This window comes from Botryllus schlosseri, chromosome 4, assembly GCF_051294905.1.
Source record: "Botryllus schlosseri isolate E-star chromosome 4, Bs_hap1, whole genome shotgun sequence".
Classification (NCBI taxonomy): Eukaryota; Metazoa; Chordata; class Ascidiacea; order Stolidobranchia; family Styelidae; genus Botryllus; species Botryllus schlosseri.
In genome coordinates, this window is record NC_137239.1 from 13,459,424 (window position 1) to 13,481,135 (window position 21,712).

The window sequence follows — 21,712 nt, forward strand, 5'->3', positions numbered from 1 at the left end:
TTCGTGAATTTTACTGTTGACCACAAAAGTCGATGCCATTTCTTTTGCATTGTTGGTCAAGCTGGGATGAAGACCCATTTCAAGAACGTACTCCTTGTCAAAGTCATTCAGCGATATGCTCTTTGTATGAAATTTGTCATTCAATTCAACTGCATCACATTTCAAATGGGCCCATTTGAAATTTCTGGCAATGGTATTGGCGTGCACATTAAATGGAGTACTGAGTAGGCTAGTCAGAATTTATTTTGTACAGAACGAATGTCGGAAAAGCGGGTGGAAATTCGGTAATTAAATTTCGTATATCACAGTAACAAATGTATAGTGCTGGTACTAGGCTTACTCTCCTGCAGTATAGGAAAGTGAGCACAATTTTCTTTGTACTGTTGGCATTCCCAGAGTCACAGTTTTGTTTCGAATGTGTCTCAACATCTCATGTATTTAGTTATTTCCCCCTGAAGTTGCAAATTCAATTTGTTTAGATGTGACGTTTGATGTACTACGAAAGCAAGATTAGATACCCATTTTCGATGACAAGATTATGAGTAGGCGATGTGTGTATTTTCGAGGAAAGTTGCTATTTCGTTTCTCAGTTTGTACACTCGTGCAAGCATAGCTTCTCGGCTTAATGCGCGAACATGGCAGATATACAAGACATCGCTATATTGATGCTCTGCTTCTAGTAATAACTGAGGTAGGCTAACTGTCAGTGATTCAGTTTGTGAGACAAAATCAGCTTTCACCATTGTGTCCAAAACACTATTCAGGTTTGTTTTCTTGGCGTAAAATGTCTTCCGGTGAATTAATCTACAGATGACTAACCTACCGATGCTAGTTATCTATAATGAAACAGGGAAAGTTTGAGATTTTGTCATTGCGTCTGAGCAGAGGAACACCTTTGTCGCACCCTATCTGAGTGGCAAACCCTTAAAAAAGTATGGTATACTTTCGGTTGCGCGATACACCCGCTTGATAAGCACTGGTCTAGTCTACTCCACAGACATTCTCCATCTCCTACTTTTAGTACGGGATAGGCTACTAGTCGACCGCCTTCGCACCAGTTTTATGGCGTAGCAATAGACTTATACGACGTAGGATACTTTATATCGGAGCAATGCCGCATTCTTTCCAAGCAGTGCTGCACTGCAGATTGGAACTCATTACGAAACGGCGGCCGTATTCTCGAGGTAACTAATTATTTCGTCGCGGGCCGGACAATTTCGCTTGGCGGGCCGGATCCGGCCCGCGGGCCGTAGGTTGCCGACCCTTGACTTATAGTATAAATTGCTTGTATTTCGACTTGAATGTAGACATGCTCGTTGACTGTCATACAGCCGGCGCGGATTGTTCCATAGGTCACGTCTAGTACCCCATAATTATGTGTCTGTATTCAGTCTTCAGTATGTATAAATAAAAAGTAGATTGAATTTATAAACTTTACAATATGACTGGGACAACTTCTTTATTTATCCCTCCTAGCGAAAATATGAGATTTTAGTCAAAATACCCCCATGGACTATCTCCAACACCTGAGCCAAAAAATGAGGGCATATTCGGAATCATTGCCCCTCAGAACCCAATAAACCTTCATCACCATGTCCGCCTAAAAACATGTGTTGACCAGTGTAATTGATAATCGCAATGATAGCTATTTTAATTTTACAATAATACGACCCCCCGAAGTACCGTAAATCTACATTTAATCCACTTCGGCCAGAGTTTAATCCACGCCCTATTGCGCGCAATACGGCATATGACCATTTTGAAATACTTTTTGGCATCAGCATCAACTTTCAGTTATTACTAGGGCAATTTTTTACCTAAACAAGGGAAGATTTTCACCTGAATATTTTGATATTGTGTAACTTAAAAAAACCAATTTTCACCAAATTTGACCTCATGTATGTAAATTAGAATGTTAGAATCGTACTACTAATCGTCATTTCTGGTTGCAACTGTCTATCCTTACAAAGTAGTCTGACCTGAAAAAACTTTTTCGCCTTAAAAATTTAGAAAGAATAACGTTCAACATCACAATTGTTCATCATGCGCTTCTTGATATAAGAACCAGTACTTCAGTTAGGATATTGCGGTAAGTTGGGCATAGCACCATGTAAACCTACTTATTTCATTGACCGTTTACGACTAACAATGCGCAGATAAGTGGCCGTCTACAACGGTAGGCCTATAAAGTAGGCTACAAGCTATAAAATGTCAAATGATAAGTTCACCGACAGTGCAAACATCTTCGATACAAACGAAATGCAGGTGTCGAAAGCATTTTGACTTTTTATACAATTTGACAATTTCTTGACCTAACGCTACGATTTTGAAAAAATTCTAACTTATTTTGATATGTCAAAAATATCGCGCTGGTTATAACATAATCGAAATGCTTTCGTAGAAGCCGTAGGTTATCATCATAGGCGTAACCAGTGGATGAAAGACGCTGTCTCCCCTCCCCCATATTTTCGCCTTGTACTGTGTGACTCCATACGTGTCACTGCGCCTCACTAGTGTCGGCTGAAAAGCTTGATAGAGCGTGCATATAATTCGATACTATGAATATTTCTTTTGCGAGAATAACACAACAAATATATCTGAACTTTCACTGAATCTACAGTTTTTCAAATAGCTCTTTGGTCCACCTTAACATGCTCCTGTTGCCCATCAGTGAGCCATGACCCAGTGACTGAGAACTCCCATTTTCCAATATCATAACATATGGTATGTAGCAAAGTTCCATTGTTCGCAAATCTCGCAGGTCCCTATAGTTACCAACGAATATTGCTTGCTAAATCTGTCAAGGAATATTCTCGCAAATGCAGTTTTCGGAGGAGTATTTATTAAAAGCTTTGCTTCATTTCTCAAGCAAACACAGGTGTATTTTTCTCGGAAACTTGTCTCAATCACTCGGTGTGTACGCATTATGGTCGCAGTTACAGTGATATAATAAGACAATCTGCATCAGGGGTTCTCAACCCGCGGCCCGCAGACGTATAATTTGTGGATCGCGACATCTTTCATTATAAACGCAATTACTAATGACACGGTATTGTTACAAATTAATTTAGATATTTAGCTCTTTTATCGCACCGTTTCTGTTTCGTTTGATTACTCATTCTTGAAGACAGTGGTTCTCAAACTGGGGGCACGCGCCCTCTTTGGTGCGTGAAGCATCTGAAGGGGGCGCGAAGGTGCGTTCAACTGAAAAAAATTTCGCGCTGCGCGCAATTTCTCCCTAATTCACTGTTATTTCTCTGTGTATAGTCCGAATTTCATATTTGAGAATTCTCTGATCAACGGCTATAATCTTCCATGCCATCAAACTAGCCGTTTGCATTGCTAGCATTCTGGTTGCATTTTGTTATATGACGATAAGGGGGCACGACATTTTTCCCTATCAAAAAGGGGGGGGGGCGTGACTAAAAAATGTTTGAGAACCACTGCTTCAATGTGCACTCGTTTCTTGATATATGCTCGACTTCAGATTGTTATTGTTTTGAATCATTATTCGGCTGGACTCTGGTTCAAGAGAATCCCGCTTCTTAGTAGGCCTACACTTTTAAAGAGTGTTTGACTCACTGCGAACGGTTGTTGAGATTGCCGACGACGTTACAGACGCATCGTTTAAAATTGCTTCGAATATCGCTAAACCCAAGAAATCTGATATAGAAGGTGTGATTTCAATAAAATCGTAACATACTTTGCGAATATTTGCTGTTTCCGGAACTTAGCAGCAAGGACAACATCACCAGACAAATTTCGAAGATACAATCGTCTGATTCAATCCTGACCAGACGAGTAACATCAATATCAGTCAATCTTTTATCGCCTGTTCTGAAACACGTTGCCGCGTAGACTACTTTTACGCAGCCTTGGATGAATCCACCGACATTGTATAACTAATTATCTGGTTGAATTTCATCAGATTGGACATATATGCAGAGAAATACTGGCTGGGCAAACGTGGGGAGGGGACCAGCGAAAAATATCAACTTGACAAAGCTGACTTCTGTACTATTGGTACAGTGCCCTAGGCATGAACGGAAAGGAGAAATGTTGATTGTTTTGCTCAGAAATGCCCCCAAACACCAGATTTCTTCTCATATCACTCAGAGCTCAATGGTCTCTGTAACGCAAAAGTTATAGTAATTTTATACTTGCTCGCCATCGCATTGGAACAAAGAGTTCGGCTCTCTGGTGGAAGGATTTGAAGTTGCATATACCGACTTGACAACGAATGTAATGCACGCTCCATGAAGGGATTTACATGCGCCGCTAGAAGATACACATTCTCACAAGCAGCAGCTGCAAACTTACGAACGCTGTTCATTATTACTTTATAATGCATAGAAACGTAACAAATGCCGGTATACGACTGCTGGTAAATCGGCTACAATAGCCTAAATTTAATAGTAGCCCATGTATGCAAGGTGACATAGTTCTGCGGCCCGCAGCGTCTTTTGCTGTTAAAATGCGGCCCGTTATACAGGGAAAGTTGAGAACCCCTGATCTGCATGATCGCTATCTTTCGAATGTGAGCTATTTTGGATGTGGAAATTTAGTAATAGGTCAGGAACTCATTTCATCGCGATACCGTTATCAGGAATAACTAAATAAAGTTTGTTTCACCTGTTGCACATTTCGATACGAAATAGGAATTGCCAAATACAGGCAGGCTACTAGGCACAACCAAACGTTACAACTTTAATTTCCCCAACACGAAGTCATCTGGTTCGCCGTAGGAAGGATGGTTATCAGTAGGATCGTATCCTAGCAGGCGCATCATCGGAGCCAGATAGGGTACATCTCGCAGCACGTCTTTGGGGATCTCATCGCACCATTTCGTCAATGCGTCAAGATAGAGAGGTCGCTGTACTTGATCCGTCGACATTTCACATCTAAATGTTGATGATATAGCCTATTCATGTGCTAGCGAACAGCGCATCACTTTCGATAACTATATAAACGCAGCATGGATAAGTGCCGATAGCACCAATTTTGATATCTCAATTGTAGCTTATATATCTAAAATGCTATGACGTCAGGCGTATGCGGATGCTTGAAAATGAAATATCTCTTCAAATTACACTATACACCAAAAAGCACAGTCATTTGTAAATTTTAATTGCTGGTTCATCGGCAATTTTCAGGAACATTATTTATGAGGTGTTGTATGTCACTCAGATTTCCTATCGTAGAATGTAACGCTCGTGTTAAAGAGCAAATGCAGCCAATGAACTCTTCACATTAACCTACATTTACACGTGTAACCAGTTACCATTGGATAAACTCGTGCGCTTTGCGACAAAGAACCAAGATACGTTGCAAGTAATCAGACGTCAGTCAGATCAATAGTTAGCAGACAATTATACTCAGAATTATCGATCTTACAGACGAAGTGAAGCAACAATTAAATATAACGTCACAATTTCAAAACCATAGATACCGAGAATCTTTGGCTGAAAAGCTCATTTCTCGCGTAACTCACAAACTGAGCATAGAGCCTGGTTCAATGATTTTCCCAAATTCAGGATTGGTCAACAATCCGTAACAGCAAAAATGTTATTATGCCAATGCTTCCAAAGCTAAATTGCCTAGAAACCAGGAATTCGCCACCCAATTATTTAATAATGCACTTACGACGATAGATGAGTTTCGTTGACATGTTTCTCGTGATGCAGCACTTCTGGGGTCCACGGTATTTCCAAAAATTCGAATAGTCGTTTCGTGTTTTCGACGGGTCTCAACACGAGCTGTTCATAATGCACGATAAGGCATACGTCAGATCCGACGCTTAGACATCCCTGATACATTGGTCTTATGTCCTCACTCCATTTGAACAGAACATCCCTTCGATAAATGCAAAGATTTTAAAATCATTCAGGCAGCAAATCGTTATAAGAATGTACCTGTAATCTGAAATATTGTAACCGGCAATACTGACTTTACGCGTGACGATTGAATGTGCGATAGCTCGTGCATCTCGTATCATCAAAACTATCTTTATATTTGGAAACAACTTGTGTAAGTACCTGTTAATTACAAAATTGTTTCATTTTTTTTCAGGATGCATAAATAAGCGACCTTCTATCTGTAATCTGACATTTGGCTGGTTTCACCGATCAGTGTTGTCCCCCTCCCCCGCACGTTAGAGCACCTGATCTAGATATTAGTATCCGTCTTCAAGCACCCGATTGTTATATTTTTGTCAATTCCATTTTTTGCGAGAAGGTTTTGCTAGAGAAGTGCCTCGTAATAATATATATCATGTATAAGGTCTATACTTAATAGTGGGGCGGTTTAGCCCAAGTATTCAAAAGGATTGTGCATTTTGTGATACAAGCACCAAATTTGGCACACATGTATATTAACATGTTGCGAACATTTTCAGATATTGAACCACTCGGAATTCTCTCTTTATGTCCGCCATATTGGATTTCAAAATGGCCGCCATTTGAAATCTACATTTGCGATTATCTCTGGGCCTAATGCTGCTATTGACTTTATTTTGGTATCTAAATGTATGTTTTTGGGGCAAGGAATCCAATGGTAACAATCGGCAATGCGTATTTTTACCAATGTGCCGCCATATTGGATTTGAAAATGGCGGCTTCACATTACATGGCCACTTATCGATCTACATTTGTCGTTATTATAGTCTAATGACTCGATTCTGGTGGGGGTGGTGGTAGAGTAGTTGTTGTAGTGGTAGCTGTAGTGCAGTGACGATAACAGAAATGTAACTTTGTGTCATTCCAGGTTCATAGTGATGCATGCATGTCTGTAAACTGACGGTGGTAGCTGATATTAATCTGAAGACAGTTCTACAATGCCCAAGAGGTTCAGACTACCTCCTTCCGAGGGAACTTCACCATCAACATCACCGCACCTCACCACAACTGACTTATGCCTCATATGTCAGAAGGACAAGGCAGAGACGCGGTCCTGCTGCCGTGGAGACCGTGATGAATGCCAAGAGGATTGGCCAAGAGCAGTTCGAGGCTTTCACCAGAGAGTGTCTGTTGGACAGAACAAAGGCAGTGGACGACCCCATTCCTCGTAACAAGCTGAAGGTGTTCAACACTTCAACTCCAAGAAACCAGAGCAAAGGTCAGCAACAGCTCACCTCTTTCTAGAATGACCGTGAACTCTTCGCACGCCTGTACATTAGCTGCCAGACGAGGGATGGAAACCTTGACGAGTTCTTTCGTCACGAGAACCAGACATGTCCTCCTGCACTGTCTGCTGGTGGAAACCTCTTCACTGGTACCAAGAATGATCTCATCACATGCTTGGAAGAAGTCTCCGACCCCAAGACAGAGACTCCTGTCACTACCTGTATAGTGCTTGATGGAGCGGCCATAGTCCAGATGCTGAAGCCGGCTGCATTAAAGACCTTTGAAGAGTATGCACATCAGATCTTCATCCCATATATGTCTACGAAGCTGCAAACAGTGTCACGCCTGGATCTGGTCTGGGATACTTACCTTGCTGATTCACTGAAAGGTAGTACACGTGCAAAGCGGGGACAAGGCGTGCGGAGACGTGTGGTGGCCGCCGCATCCATACCAGGAAACTGGCCAATTTCCTACGAGTGGACAGCAACAAGACCGAGCTGTTCAAGTTCCTGTCAGCAGCTCTCATGGAATGGTTTGAACAGGAGGACAAGCAACTGGTCATTAATGATGGAGAGTCAGTACTCAGCAAGCCACTACTACCAGAACTGACCTCACTCGCCCCATGCAACCATGAAGAGGCTGACAGTCGGATGTTGCTGCATGCATCTCATGCAGCCAAGCATGGAGACCACTCTATAGTCATCCGGACTGTAGACACCGATGCTGTGGTACTGGTAGTGTCCGTGGTACAGGAGTTGCAACCAGAAGAAGAACTGTGGCTGGCATTCGGAACAGGCCAAAGATTCCGATACCTAGCAGCACACGAAATTGCAGCTGGACTGGGACCAGAAAAGGCTCGTGCACTGCCAATGTTCCACGCTCTAACTGGATGCGACACTGTGTCTAGTTTTGCCAGACATGGCAAGAAGACTGCGTGGGCAGTCTGGACGGTACTGCCAGAACTCACTGAGGCGCTGCTGCTCCTGTCCTCCGCACCACGTGACATACCAAATGATGCAATGTGCATCATCGAGAGGTTTGTGATCTTGTTGCATGATCGAACCAGCAAATGCACGGACATTGACACGGCCAGGAGGAAACTCTTTGCAAGGAAGAACGATGTGCAGCTGATCCCTCCAACGAAGGCAGCTTTAGAGGAGCATGTCAAGAGGGCAGTGTATCAAGGTGGATATGTGTGGGGTCAGATATTGCTGCCAGCACCTGAGCTCCTTCCACCAACCAACTGGGTTTGGTCAATGACTGGAGGACAGTATACACACCATACTGGACCAGGCTACCTGAGGCAGCTCACAGCTGCATTGAGCTGATTTCTTGCAAGTGCCAGAAAGGGTGTGTGAAGCGCTGCAAACGCAAGAAGGCTGGCCTTCAGTGCACAGCCCTCTGTGTGTGTGACGGGGACTGCACAAGACGATGAGTCCACAACATAGATGTACTTGTGGCAGTGGCATATTAGAATTTTAGATTTGTGCATTTGCTTTAGATTTGTGCATTAGAATCTTAGATTTGTGCATTTGATTTAGATTTGTGCATTTGATGTAGATTAGTGCAGTGGTTCTCAACCGCCGGTCCGCGGACCGGTGCCGGTCCGCGACGACTTTTCTGCCGGTCCGCGAGGTATATTGGGATTTTATAACTTAATTTCAAGATGCAAGTTGTTGAAGGCTTGTCCATTGGTAAAATAAATAAAACCTCAAATTTTTGACTGATGCAGAACTTCGTTGAGTAAGATTAGGCCCGGTTAGGGTTAGGTTCGGTTTGACTTAAAGTTCGATCTGTCTCCTGTGACAACATGTGAGCGACTTGCTAAGTACGAGCTGACTCGCTAAACCGCGCAATCCGTACGATCATTCGTTCTCAATTCATTAATTTTGTGGATGGCCAGGTATCCTGCGGTGGATTGTACTCGTAGTAGGCTACGTCTGGTAATAGTGGGAAATGAGCAAGGTAGCTCGACAAGGTGCTTAGTCCTACTCTAAAACGCTTCATCTCTGGACAATGTCGAAGAGAATAATATTATTACAGTTTGTGCGGTTGATTAATCCACGGCCTTTGGCGCGAAATTATATGGGCAAGTCCATTTTACCTCGACTCAGCACTCAGCAGACTCTACCGTGAAACCAAATGAATACCATCATAAAAATATTTAATTACGAACAGAACCCTCGAAATTTCACTCTCTAGTAAAGTGGTGGCCACGAAATAACAACAAGCCCCAAAGTGAGTATATACCAACAAATGGCCCATCCCAATTTTTTGAAAACACTCCTTCCATCAACTCTACCGAAGAATCTGATCTCTTTGGCTGAGAAATCATAAACATTTGATAGTAATACGTGGAACTACGAACTTTAATGACGAAATTCATATTTTTCGCACTCCGCGCGACCGTAACCAGTTCTAGTCATTATTCGTAACATGACCACTATGTAGCGATTTCGTTGCGTATAGTAAAAAGATATGTAAAAGATTAGTCCGGCGTTCACCAGAAATGGACATGGACAGTTAGCATGGGTATTTGGTGACAAGTTAGTTCAGTGCGACTATGTCCTGGAATGCGGCCGTAGGCCGTATATGTAATCGAAATGCGGCTGTGAATAGCAAAAAAGGTTGGCCACCCCAGCTCTAGTACCATACGTGCAGAAAACGGCTGCATACATTACATTTAGGGTTGATTTCAATTTTTCAAGGTCCACCGGTCCGCCAAATATGTTTTGTCATTTTACCGGTCCGCGAGGGGAAAAAGGTTGAGAATCACTGGATTAGTGCATTAGAACTGTGCATTGGTTTGAGCATTGGATTGTGAAATTGGTACCATTGGATGCCTTGACCCAAACAACATACATTTTTTCACCAAAATGAAGTCAATAGTAGCATTTGACCCAGACATAATCGCAAATGTAGATTTCAAATGGCGGCCATTTTTAAATCCAATATTGCGGACTTAAAGAGAGGGTTCCGAGTGGCTCAATATCTGAAAATGTTCGCAACATGTTAATATACATGTGTGCCAAATTTGGTGCTTGTATCACAAAATGCACAATAGGTTTGCTATGCTGCCCCACTATAAGCATTCCACTGAAACAAACTAATGGATTTTAAAATGAAATTTTGGTATGATTAGACTGGTCCGGCTCCGAAACGATCAAAAGGTTGTAATCCGAGGAACGACTCAAATCGAGATTGAGTTGACTGCATTGGTCTATAACTCACTCAATTCTTCCGAGCGCGTACGGATCTTTGTTGCAGTAGTATTTGGCTTCCGGAGCGTGATGCACGATTATACTTAGGATGAATTTGGCCAGCGCTCGATCCAGAGGTCTTGGTGCCACCCCGGCTTCAACAAGTTTGCTCATCAAGTGCGTTGGCCTGCAATAAACGTCGGCTAGTATTGTCCCCTTCGGGTAGAGTTACAACGAGCTGAATGTCTTTGGCACTGCAGGGGATTAGGTATGAATCGCATATACTCTGTTGGTGCATTATGGCTAATCATGGTGCGAAAAATGTTCTGATTCGAACGAACGCGAACTTTTATAAAAAGGTATAAAGTGTTCTATGTCAACACGAACATATGACGTCATGCAATGTAGCAGTAATATTTGCAACACAAATCAATTTAATGCAGTAATGTCTACGCCCCTGTCTGTAAAAGATATTGCCTGAGTATAAGTCATTATTCAGAGAACGCTTGATGTCATTGAAAATATTTAATTCATGACGATGTAACTGGAGCGAAATTTCATATCATTGTCTGATACTATCTCTATTGTAAAATTTTATGAAGATCCAGGCTTAGTTTTTAGTCCACTTCTTTCCGAATCCTCCATTTGAAATTGGTATTGAAGTAGTTTTCACATGTCATGGAAAGCGATATAGTTCTACTTGTATACTTGAGTAGAAGTTTATGGCATTACGTAGCCACGTACCTACTTACTCACCTTATATTAGGTAGAACAACGAATGACGGAGGTCATAACTATTTCCGAAGAGAGAATCTTCGATCAAATATTTCTGATTTGTATCGGTTACAATATTTTTTGAAAATATATTGGATTTCAACTATCCACTTGTAATTTCAACTCCTTTTTCAATTTTAACGCGACTTCCCGATGTTCCAGCAATTTGTACCGCATTTGGATTTGTATAGGCCTACTTCGGCTATGTGGATTGGAAGATCAAATACGATGCAGAGTTTGAATTTGAAAATATTGAATTCGCTTTTCTTTCCACCGAAAAGAGCAAAACCAAAGTTCAGTTACTCCTGCATATTAGAGTGAAGAGAGACACATTTATTGATCCCTCTATATGACCATGGTTACAGGACACGGTAAACTGGTTTGATCGCACCCAGAATTCAATGATCGCAGACGATATTTGAAAATTTGGTAACGGTTGGATGAGGTAACTACATATCGTAATTTGACTCAGTGTAATACAGTGGTCCTCAACCTTTTTGTCTTCGCGGACCCCTTTCGATCCGTCATGGACCCCGCAGATCCCCATAAAGTTTTAGTTCAAATTTAGCTCAATAATCGTGCAAACGTCATCTGTCTTGTGCAAATGATAACTAAAGTCAACTAAATTTCTACATGGATAGTATGATCTTATTATCAAGAATAGTCATTTTGTTGCTGTTTATCACTAAGATAATACTTTCTATGTAGAAATTGAGTTGACTTCTACTATTTCAAAGCAAATTCTGCAATTGCATTTCTTGAACAACGTGGTCGTGTCTTGAAAATCCGCGCCTTCGATAGGATTCCGTTTCACCAAGTACAGGTGTTAGCGAATGTAATAATAAAGCGTAACGCTTCCGACGACACATTTAGGTATGATCGCAACAAATATGGCACCAAAATTGACGATTTTTTTAATGATCATATTACTCAGAACCGGGCTACATACGGCTCGCGACGGGATTTCGAGCGGCCCACAGACAGTCTCCGGTCGTCCATGATAATGTGACCTGCGGGTTTACATAAATTTGCGAGCAAACATTTTTCACCATAAACATTAACAATCTAGCTGTGACGTTTACTGGTATTCTTTCTCAAGGATTTCTACGGCGAACATGCAGCCAGAGTTTGAGGAACTTGTTGACAACTTTGATTGCCACATATGTCTCATTGACTTCAATCCAATAGTCTAAATACTGTTTTTGTCCTATACATTAAACTTAAAGGTTACAATAGATACTTTTATTCGTTGTATAGGTGGATAAATACGCGATTTACGTATCAATTCAGGAATCTGGCCCGTCAAGTAGGCCAACCTAATTTTTCCATATCCGGCCAGCCAACTGGAGAAGTTGCCCGCACTTGATATTACTTCAATCCTCGTCATTTCTATCTAGCAGCTTATCTTGAAGTTATATTAGAAAATGGTTGTATGAATCACAGGTGAAACTGGATTTTTGTAAACATTTCGGAGTCACGATGCTTGAACTTACTCATCCAACTTTTTTACCCGCAGTCCCTAACAGGACATCTCCCAACAGGAAAATGTTTGTATCCGTAATCTATCGACGATTTAGCAATCAAATGAGTCTGCTCAGAAAGATGTTTCACCTCAGACTGCAATTCTGTTGTTCTGAGCTCTGGAGTTTTACTAGTAATGAAGCGAAACTGCCTCGTGATTTTCCGAATTAAAAAAATAAAAACTAGCTTATCAAATACTTTGAGGCCTCGCGGACCCCCGGTTGAGAACCACTGGTGTAATACATACATTGAAAATTGGATTGAGATCATGCGGCTAGTAAAAGGAGAGGATGTGACGACGAAAAATTTCTTTTATAAGATTGATTGGGAAGATCGCGTTTATGTATGTTGGTATGAAGTTCCAAATAACAGTATCCAACTGTAGATTATAAGATATCTATTTTATTTACTTTCAAATGTTCTCAGAATGAAATATACCAAGACGTTGTATACTTACGTTTTCCAAGTATATTTACCCGGAGACATCTGTGGAAATGAACTCACTGAAAATAGTAGCCTATTCTCGCCGACTTACCCCGTCCATTCAGACTCAAGTCGCAACATGTCGGGTATCACGTGCGTTTCAGGTCCGCAACGTATGTCCATGTGAGACTCTAGCATCTTTCTCATCAACGTCGTGCCACTTCTTGGCATGCCGCCGACGAATATGAGCTTTTGGTCAACGTCATCGTCAGCACTTTTCTACACAAACACGGAATTAATTTAAACACATGAATGAATCGGTTTTCTGCAACATTTAGTGTAGGCTATTACCGAAGTAAAAGCAAATGTCATCATATTTACTTAGGCCCATTCTGATTTCAACAAATTATTGTGCAAAATATCAATTGCAAGAATAGTAGCCTAAGAGCATTCCTACTCAAAATATGTTACATCAGTCGCGCTACTCGCAACTTAAATGTAGCAAAATAGACAACCCATGGCACAGCTTTCGCAATCCGTTGTTAGGCACAGTTAAATAATTGTGGATAATAGACTTCGCATTGGTCCACATTTTATCCAAGGCATATTTATAATTATGTAGATTATGGTATAGACTATTAGTCTCATACTATGGAGACAAGAGCAGCATGCACATTTTGTGGTAAACAGAGAGAAGTATTGTTATTTAGACCAGGGGCTCTCAACCCTTTTCACCTCGCGGACCGGTAAAATTTCAAAAAATCTCTGGCGGACCGTTGAACTATCAAAATTGAAATGAAACCAAAATGTAAAGTATGCAACCGTTTTTCGTAATTATATGGTGGTGGAGAGTGATATTTAGAGGGTTTTGATCGTATTTAATTATATTCATGATGGCATCCGTGTGATTTTAAGGTAGTGAGTTTGCCGCTTCGAGGTAAAAATGCCTTGTCCAGATAAACGTGCTACCGCCGAGAGCCCTTTACAGTCTTTCGCGCCGCAGGCCGTCGGTTTAACCGACCACGCCAACTCTAATAATATTCTTCTCATTGACAATATCGAGAGATGAAGCGTATCGAAGTCGAACCAAGCACCTTGTCGTGATACATTGCTCATTGCCCACTGCCACCAGACGCAGGCTGCTCTGGCAACTACCTATACGAATACAATGCGTGCTGTAGGAAAACACATTACAGCAGCTATACAGGCCATCCGCAAATCCGAGCCGAAAAAGAACTTCGTCAGCCCATCCCCAAATACGCTGGTCTTGGGGTCCCCACAGGGCGATAAGTCAAACTTCCGGGGGCTTCACCCCCAGACCTTACCGTTGGGTGGATGTTTTCTCCTGTACTTGTGAGCACATCCATTCTACTCAGCGTAAGCACAGAGTTTACGTAGCTTAATCGCGCCAATAGCGGAAATTTTCGATCATTCACGAGTGAAGCAGTTTTCTCGGGGCCAAATTTTTGGCCCACCTTTAGGAGTCCCATGTTAACCTAAGCTTCATTATGTGTTGGTGCGCCGTCGCGTGGTAATGGCTGATGCCAAATTACCTATAAATCATTCCGTATTTCCCAGAAAAGGGCACCTAATAAGCAAGACATTTAGGGATACTAAATCGTGCAAAGCGCGAGAAGAAATTGAAAAATGATAGAAAAAGTTTCAAATAAATACGCTATGATTTATGCTCATTTGCGAAATAATTTTGAGCCCTATTCAAGCTCGGCCCCTCTCCAATTGGGCGGTTTGTGGTACCCCAGCTACGGTCCTGCACAAAATGAATGAATCGAAAACCAATGATCAAACTGCGCTGTTTAGCGATGAGTCGGCTCGTATCTGTTCTGTGTACTTGTCGCTCGCATGACGTCAAATGACACCTTTGAACTTTAAGTCAAATCGAACATGTTTTCAGCCCTAATCTTACCTCAGGATGTTATGAATCAGTTTAAAATTTGATGTTTTATTTATTTTATCAATGAACAAGCCTTCAACATTGCATCTTGAAATTAAAGTATAAAATTCTAATATGCCAGGCGGACCGGCAGGAATGTCGTCGCGCACCGGCGGTTGAGAACCACTGATTTAGACACTAGAAAATCTCGGAAGTATCGAGATGGACCCTTTATCTGCCAACTCGTCACTATACAGCAGTGGCGGGCAACATACATGATAATGTGACCCGCGGCACCAGTCTGCCGAGATTCCCCACTACTTGCTTACTACGTCAAAATTCAGTGACTGTATGTTATACGTTTGTGCGCACTACGCAGCGTGCGAGAGTGGAGCTTACGCGTAGGTTCGTCGAAACTACAGCTGGGCAAATTCGAGTACCTGAGTAATTCGATTCTGAATCATGTATCACGCTTCGATTCGCGTCGAGTATTCTATTATCACTCATTATGACCTCATAATGTAATATGTCAAAGTTCAAATATAAACCTTTTATGCCACCACAAAAAATATATTGCCTGTTGTCCATCACATTAACCATAATTGGTGTTTTTCGACCATACCGATTTCATTGCACTTTGTCGCAATGCTGTGGGACGACCATGACTTCGAAAATGTGTTATTGCCAGTATCATCCGTAACTTTGTACTATTACTCAATACCCCGTTTTGCATGCTGCGGTGCGGCCAATCAAGGTTTCATGGCTTCCACAGTGGAAAATAGAATCGAAGCCATAATTTTCGTTGATAAATTAACTTTCAGTGCCGAGGAGCGTTTAATATCAATACTCGGAAAAAAGAGTCTTTTACTACTCGACTCGAATCATTATAATTAACACTCGATTCGGATTCGAGTAGTCGAATCACTTCGCCTAGCCCGATCGAAGCGAGAAGACTTACATTATCGACATTTAAGATTTACTCAACCTCAATGTTGTTTGTGGTAATCATGGTGTTTGTCGACTACAATGTTCATTCGCACCAGACCGATAATTCTTATTTTTGATTCCGTAACCGCCGACTTCTTGCAGGGCACAGGTTTAGGCTTTTGAAAGACACCGCTTATGCGGATGAGATGGCGAGGCAGAGCCTAGATAAACCTCCAACAGCACCCACAATACAGTGGTGTTGTAACTGTGGATTATACCACTACGCTATCTCGCCACCTACTTAATCCAATTGAATCGATACCTTGGTAAATTTTGGGTACTGGGCCTATCGAACGCCTTGAAATCTTAATGAAGCATTGCACCGTGTGTTGATTGATCAGAGAGAAACAGACATACCGGTGCCTGTATGACAATGCTCTTCTTAATTCCACATTGTGTTCGTCATTATCGGCGCGAAATGGCTATGAAATGACATAGCTATCGATAAAATACATTAATTAAATACGATTCATTCCTTGTATATGTGGATTGTGGATAAATGGGCGAATAATGTATCGATTCAGCACTCCGACCCGCCAAGTAGCCTACTTCATTTTCCTATAGCCGGCCCGCCGATTGCAGAAATTGCCCGCCCCTGCTATACTGTGTAGGTATTGCCAGCAGGTTGCAAGATATAGGCGTGTCCTGTGACAAACGACGAAGTAAGCTACAGCTCTTTATGTACAACGCAACCATTGTTTTCGGTAACACTAACTAACTAACCGTTACTAACACTGTCAACATGATTTCTTGTACCTCCCCTGTACCCGGCTGGCAGTTACTTTCGACTCACCTGCATGATATCATCGTCTTTACGATATCGCAGATACCGTTTGACCCCTTTTATGTCTTCCAAGTGCCTGGAAAAGGCTATAAAAACGACGGAGACTGAGAAGATACCGACAATCACCAACGAAATTCGAACAGCATAGGCTGTATACATTTCGAAACTATGTAATGTTGAATGGATACAGTTTGTGGAATAAGTACGTGGTATACGCAGATGAAAGTGTCTATGAGTGGACACTCGAATATCACGAGTATTTTGGCAATCCATCACTTTCGCCGTTGCGGAAATCATCGAATTGACTGGTCATAGTTTCATGATTCATCTGCCGATTATCCCATTTCGTTACGTATCATAAAGTCAGTTTTTTCCTTCTCCGCATTGTAACCGCATCGATGATTAAACAGATGTCATCAGTGCCTAAATTGGAATGAAATGTAAGTCACCCACTGCTACCTACATTCATTTATCCCTTTTAAGTAGGTTTGCAGTTGAAACAAAAAACAATTTATATCAAACATGTTTGAAACGTGGACTTCGCTTATGCTTCTTCATTTGTTTGAGCATTGATCTGCTATCTGCGAGAATAACATCGGTAATAACAATTCATTGGTTCACGCGAGTGCATAACATAGAGTGCTCTCTGAGGCAATGCTTTTCCCTCACTGGAATAGTGGCGAGATAGCACAGTGGTGTAATCCACAGCTGAGAGATCAATGGATTGCGGGTTCGCGTCCGACCGAGGGCGACTCCTAGAATTCCTACGTAAGTGTATTAGGTTTATCTTGGCTCTTACTCACCGTGTCATACATGTGAGCGGGTTCGTATAAATAGCTTAGTAATGAGCTGTGCTGCAAAGTCGGAATCTACCGAAGGTAATGAAGAAAACTCGGGTTGTTGTAAATGACCATAGCAGTCGACAAACATCATGAATACCTCAAACAAACCTGTGGAATGGTACGCGCTTGCGCGGCGGAAAAAAATTGCAGTGCGGATGATAATCAGAATGAGGGCGGATGAAAATCGTAAAAAATTGTTACTTTTTCTGACATGGAATATTTTAAATAGACCTAATAGAAAATTCAAGTCCGGTGGCTCCCTTATCGTCGCTGCGACGCAATTGTAAAAACTAGTTTGCCTTACGACGAAACAGTAATCGCAGATTTTACAATAACTTTGTCTCGCATCGGCAATAGTGAATTACACCATGTAATAAAATTTCGCAAAGTTTTTAGTTCGGTAAAATTTTTCCTTGTGGTGTTTTGCTATTCTGAACTTATCGCTAAAATGCAAAAATTTTTCTGAAGTATCCGAGGTGTTCGAGAAATGTAATTTTTTTTTACTTTTCGTTTACCCAAAATGTCCCAGTGATAATCTGCATAATTTCTTGTTCGACGTACAAACACTCGGACAGAAAGTAATAATATGTACAAACATCGGCTGAAGCATGCAAACACTTCAAATAACTTATGTTTTTTTTTGCAGGATATGCGTCCATGAACAGAGAAATCTTCTTATAAAAAGCCCCTATCATGATGCAACACCACCTCCCTTATATATTCTTTAATTTTCAGAAAGATCCCGCTGAAACACGTCACCATGTTCCTCGCTTACACCACCTATATTTGGATTATAAAAATGAATGTGAAAGTGCAGGTTTTCAAGGACATGCTCGCTCCATTTTTTCGTGTACTTTCCCATCCATTTTTATATATTATTTCGAAAAAGGCGTTCAGTGTCAGCTCGGGAGTCCCGTAAGCAAAGAAGACAATAATGTTTTGTATAACCTCCTTGGAAACCTTTCCAGAAGCCAATCATTTTCAAATCCCGGCAGAGTTACCAGTTGAATGTATATCTAGCATAGTTAATACTTCCCAGGAGAAACTTCAAATTTTTGTCATATTCTGCTATATGGACCGAATGGCCAATAGGTATAGAAGGGCAACCTCATTTTGAACTTTAGGAATATCTGCCACTGGCTTCGGTCATGAGCAATTATTATTTCTTTAAAAAGGTTGTCAATATTACTACATAAACAAAGAAGCAGTGTGTAGCCTACCTGCCACAAAAAACGCCCTGAAAATATTTCATGCCGTTTTCTCGATGAAGAACATAGACACGTGAAGCCAGCAAGTTTCCAAGTTTCAACCTAGAAGTCAAATGTTCCGCATTTGATTTAGTAGGTTCCGCGTCTTAAACTAATTCATTGAGTTCATGTTGGTTCGGAAAGTGTGGTTCTGGATTTACATCTATGAGCAATGTTGAAGTCGTCATCGGGGTAATTTTTTGTATCTTCGAACCATGTCGAGTCTTCTGGATTATAGATTGGGTAAGTGACAACTTACTGTTGTACAGAACAGGTGTTTAAGATGATGGCATAGAACAGTGGTTCCCAACCGGGGGGGGGTTGTAATTTTTAGGGGGGAATTTTGCTTTATAATGTAACAGATTAACTAAATTTCCCATGTCCGAAATGACGTCGAATTTTTATTTTCAAACTCATGTTCCTCTTGGCTGTTTTGTTTGCTGGAAGTATGTTCAAATGCTATTTTAAATCTATCCTTTACGTATAAATTTCCCCTTTAAAAAAAACTTATTCAGCTGTGCTAAAAGTGCTGTTGGCGAGACAATTTTGTTGGTTCCACGTCAGCCTTTAAACCAGATTTCTCCTAAGCGGGCAAACTTCATGCCGAATCTATCATGACGAGGCCTCTAGTGAAAGTATTTATTTTATTATCAAGTCAACGGTTTGCAAAAATATATTTAAACTGAAATACTTTTTTAAGCGCTCCGCACAATATAGTGTCACTAGAAAACTAAAAATGAAAAAATAACGCCTTAAATACGCTGGATTTATAAAATTGAGTCAGACTCTATTTACAATTACGAAAAGTACGGTATTTTCTTAGCATCGCTCGAGGCCGTAGAGATGCATTAGTCTATAGTTGCGCAGTAGGTTAGTGCGGAATATCAGGCAAATGCATATCAGCGCTGGGATAAATTACAACATATAAATGTTACGCGAAACCTGCGACTCCGGGAGGTGTGCTCCCAGAAAAATCGACGGTGATAACACCTAGAATCAAATATGACCGAAACATCTTTACCGAAACCGTCGATATTTATATGACTGCGCGGCTCCGAAATGACGGCACCTAATAGTCCTGCTCTTGAAGTCCGAGACCGCGTTACAAATGCGACCCGAAAGGAAAACAAATCACGCGGTCAAGAAATACGAATAAATATTCTTTCGAGTAGCCAAGCGACAATCTTCACCAGAGGCCATGAAATAACAACATGCCTCCACAAAATTGTGCGGATCGACCCGAAACTTTGTTATTATTTCTGATGTGTGGCATGGGTGTCCTAAATTTTCGATGACAGCAATTACATCAGTTCCATCATTAAATCTTATCAATATTGTAGTATTCCAATATTATTTACTAAATTCAGACATAAAATTAAAAAAATTCCCCGCCAGGCAATTTGTGTACACTGGTTTTTCACGGCAGTTGTGTTAGAGATTGGTACATGGTAAGCCGGTAAACATAAATGGATAAGCTTACAAGGACGTTTAGTCGTATCTAAATTTGTATTCAGTCAACATGCACATCAAAACTGTCTTCAACCTTCTCGTTGTCGTCAGACTTGCAAAGGAGACAAACGCCTTTTGGGGTCGACACAGGCGCTATTATGCTCGTATATACGCTATTGAGACTGTGATGTAGCGAACCGGTACATGCACGAAGATATGGCCTAGGTAAGAGTTAAGACAATAAAAGGTTCCCGACACCTGCTATAGTGTCTGCTATTGACTACACAGGGTTCGGCTTGGTATGCTAGCGTAGCGGATTTGGCACATCTATTCTGTTCTCATTCACGACTTACTTATTCTCATCGATCAGCACACGTCACAGTCGAAAGTAATGAACGTTATTAGTCATCAGGCAGCTTCTTAGACAACAACTAGATCCGTTGGCAATATACGAGGCCATGATTAGGATCTGAACTGAAGTGATCACCTTTTTTTGTCACCGCCTTCCCCAAACTCGTGGTTAGGGTGTCTACGTTACCGCCTAGAAACTTCAGGGTCCGAGCCCTGAAATGGTTTGAAAAATACTGGCTGATGGTACTAATAAAAGAGCTCCACGGCTCCATTTTCAGTTCTTCCATCAAGTGTAAACAGCGTAGCGACACATGAATACTGCATGGAATCATACATAAATAATACAGTTACACGCAACGCCGACCATTCTCAAATGATCTAATCTGCAAATGGTCGGCATCGCGTGTAACTGTATTATTTCTCATAATAGGGCACAGAATGAATGTAGAAGTTCATATAGTAGAGTACAGTTGAAATTAGGGGCGGGCAAGTGGGCAGGTGGGCCGGATCCCCGAATCGATACATTAAACGTCTACTTATCTACCTATATCATGCTTAATCGTATTTATATAAATTTTAAGTTTGAAACATAGAAACCAAAACAGTATTCAATGAATTTGATACTGTGAAGAAGTGGTTCTTAACGTTGTCCCCAGCTCCCCCCAGTGGGTGATTTGCATTTTGAAGGCAGCATAAACGCTCAGCGGGCGAAATGGGGGGCAATGGGCTCAGGGGGGCGCTGAAGAAAAACGGACTCGCAGTAAATCAGAGGTCTCAAACTCAATTGTGCTCGCGGGCCAATTTCCTACTTTTTGATGGCGCCGCGGGCCGCATCACCAAAAATAGCATAATTCAATGTAGGCCTTATTTGACGGGACCTTGCAAACTGAGATTTCACACGCATCGTAAAAATGTGATCAAGTATTGTATATTCACGCCTGCCGGCACGAAAAAACACAAAATTTTTGCATATTTGAGTAAAATTGTTGCTGTACTTGGCATATAGTTTGTCAAAATATATAGTTGTATGTAGACATCACGTGAGTGCAGAAATGCACCAGGACATCGCAAAAGCTGTCGTGTTATAATTAAGCAGCTAGCGTATATTTGACGTGCCGCAAT

General features: G+C 41.4%; 1 protein-coding gene across 1 annotated transcript; it reads right to left on the bottom strand.

The window, feature by feature from the left end:
* Positions 1 to 2,820: 2,820 nt before the first annotated feature.
* Positions 2,821 to 17,108, bottom strand: LOC145438143 (protein-tyrosine sulfotransferase 1-like). Its single transcript, XM_080315521.1, has 6 exons — positions 16,711 to 17,108; positions 13,152 to 13,318; positions 10,353 to 10,508; positions 5,913 to 6,035; positions 5,644 to 5,853; positions 2,821 to 4,901 (listed from the first exon to the last, which is right to left on the bottom strand). Exons 1-6 carry the CDS (start codon positions 16,996 to 16,998, stop codon positions 4,700 to 4,702), a joined length of 1,146 nt encoding a protein of 381 aa, XP_080171647.1. The 5' UTR covers positions 16,999 to 17,108; the 3' UTR covers positions 2,821 to 4,699.
* Between the last annotated feature and the right edge of the window lie 4,604 nt (positions 17,109 to 21,712).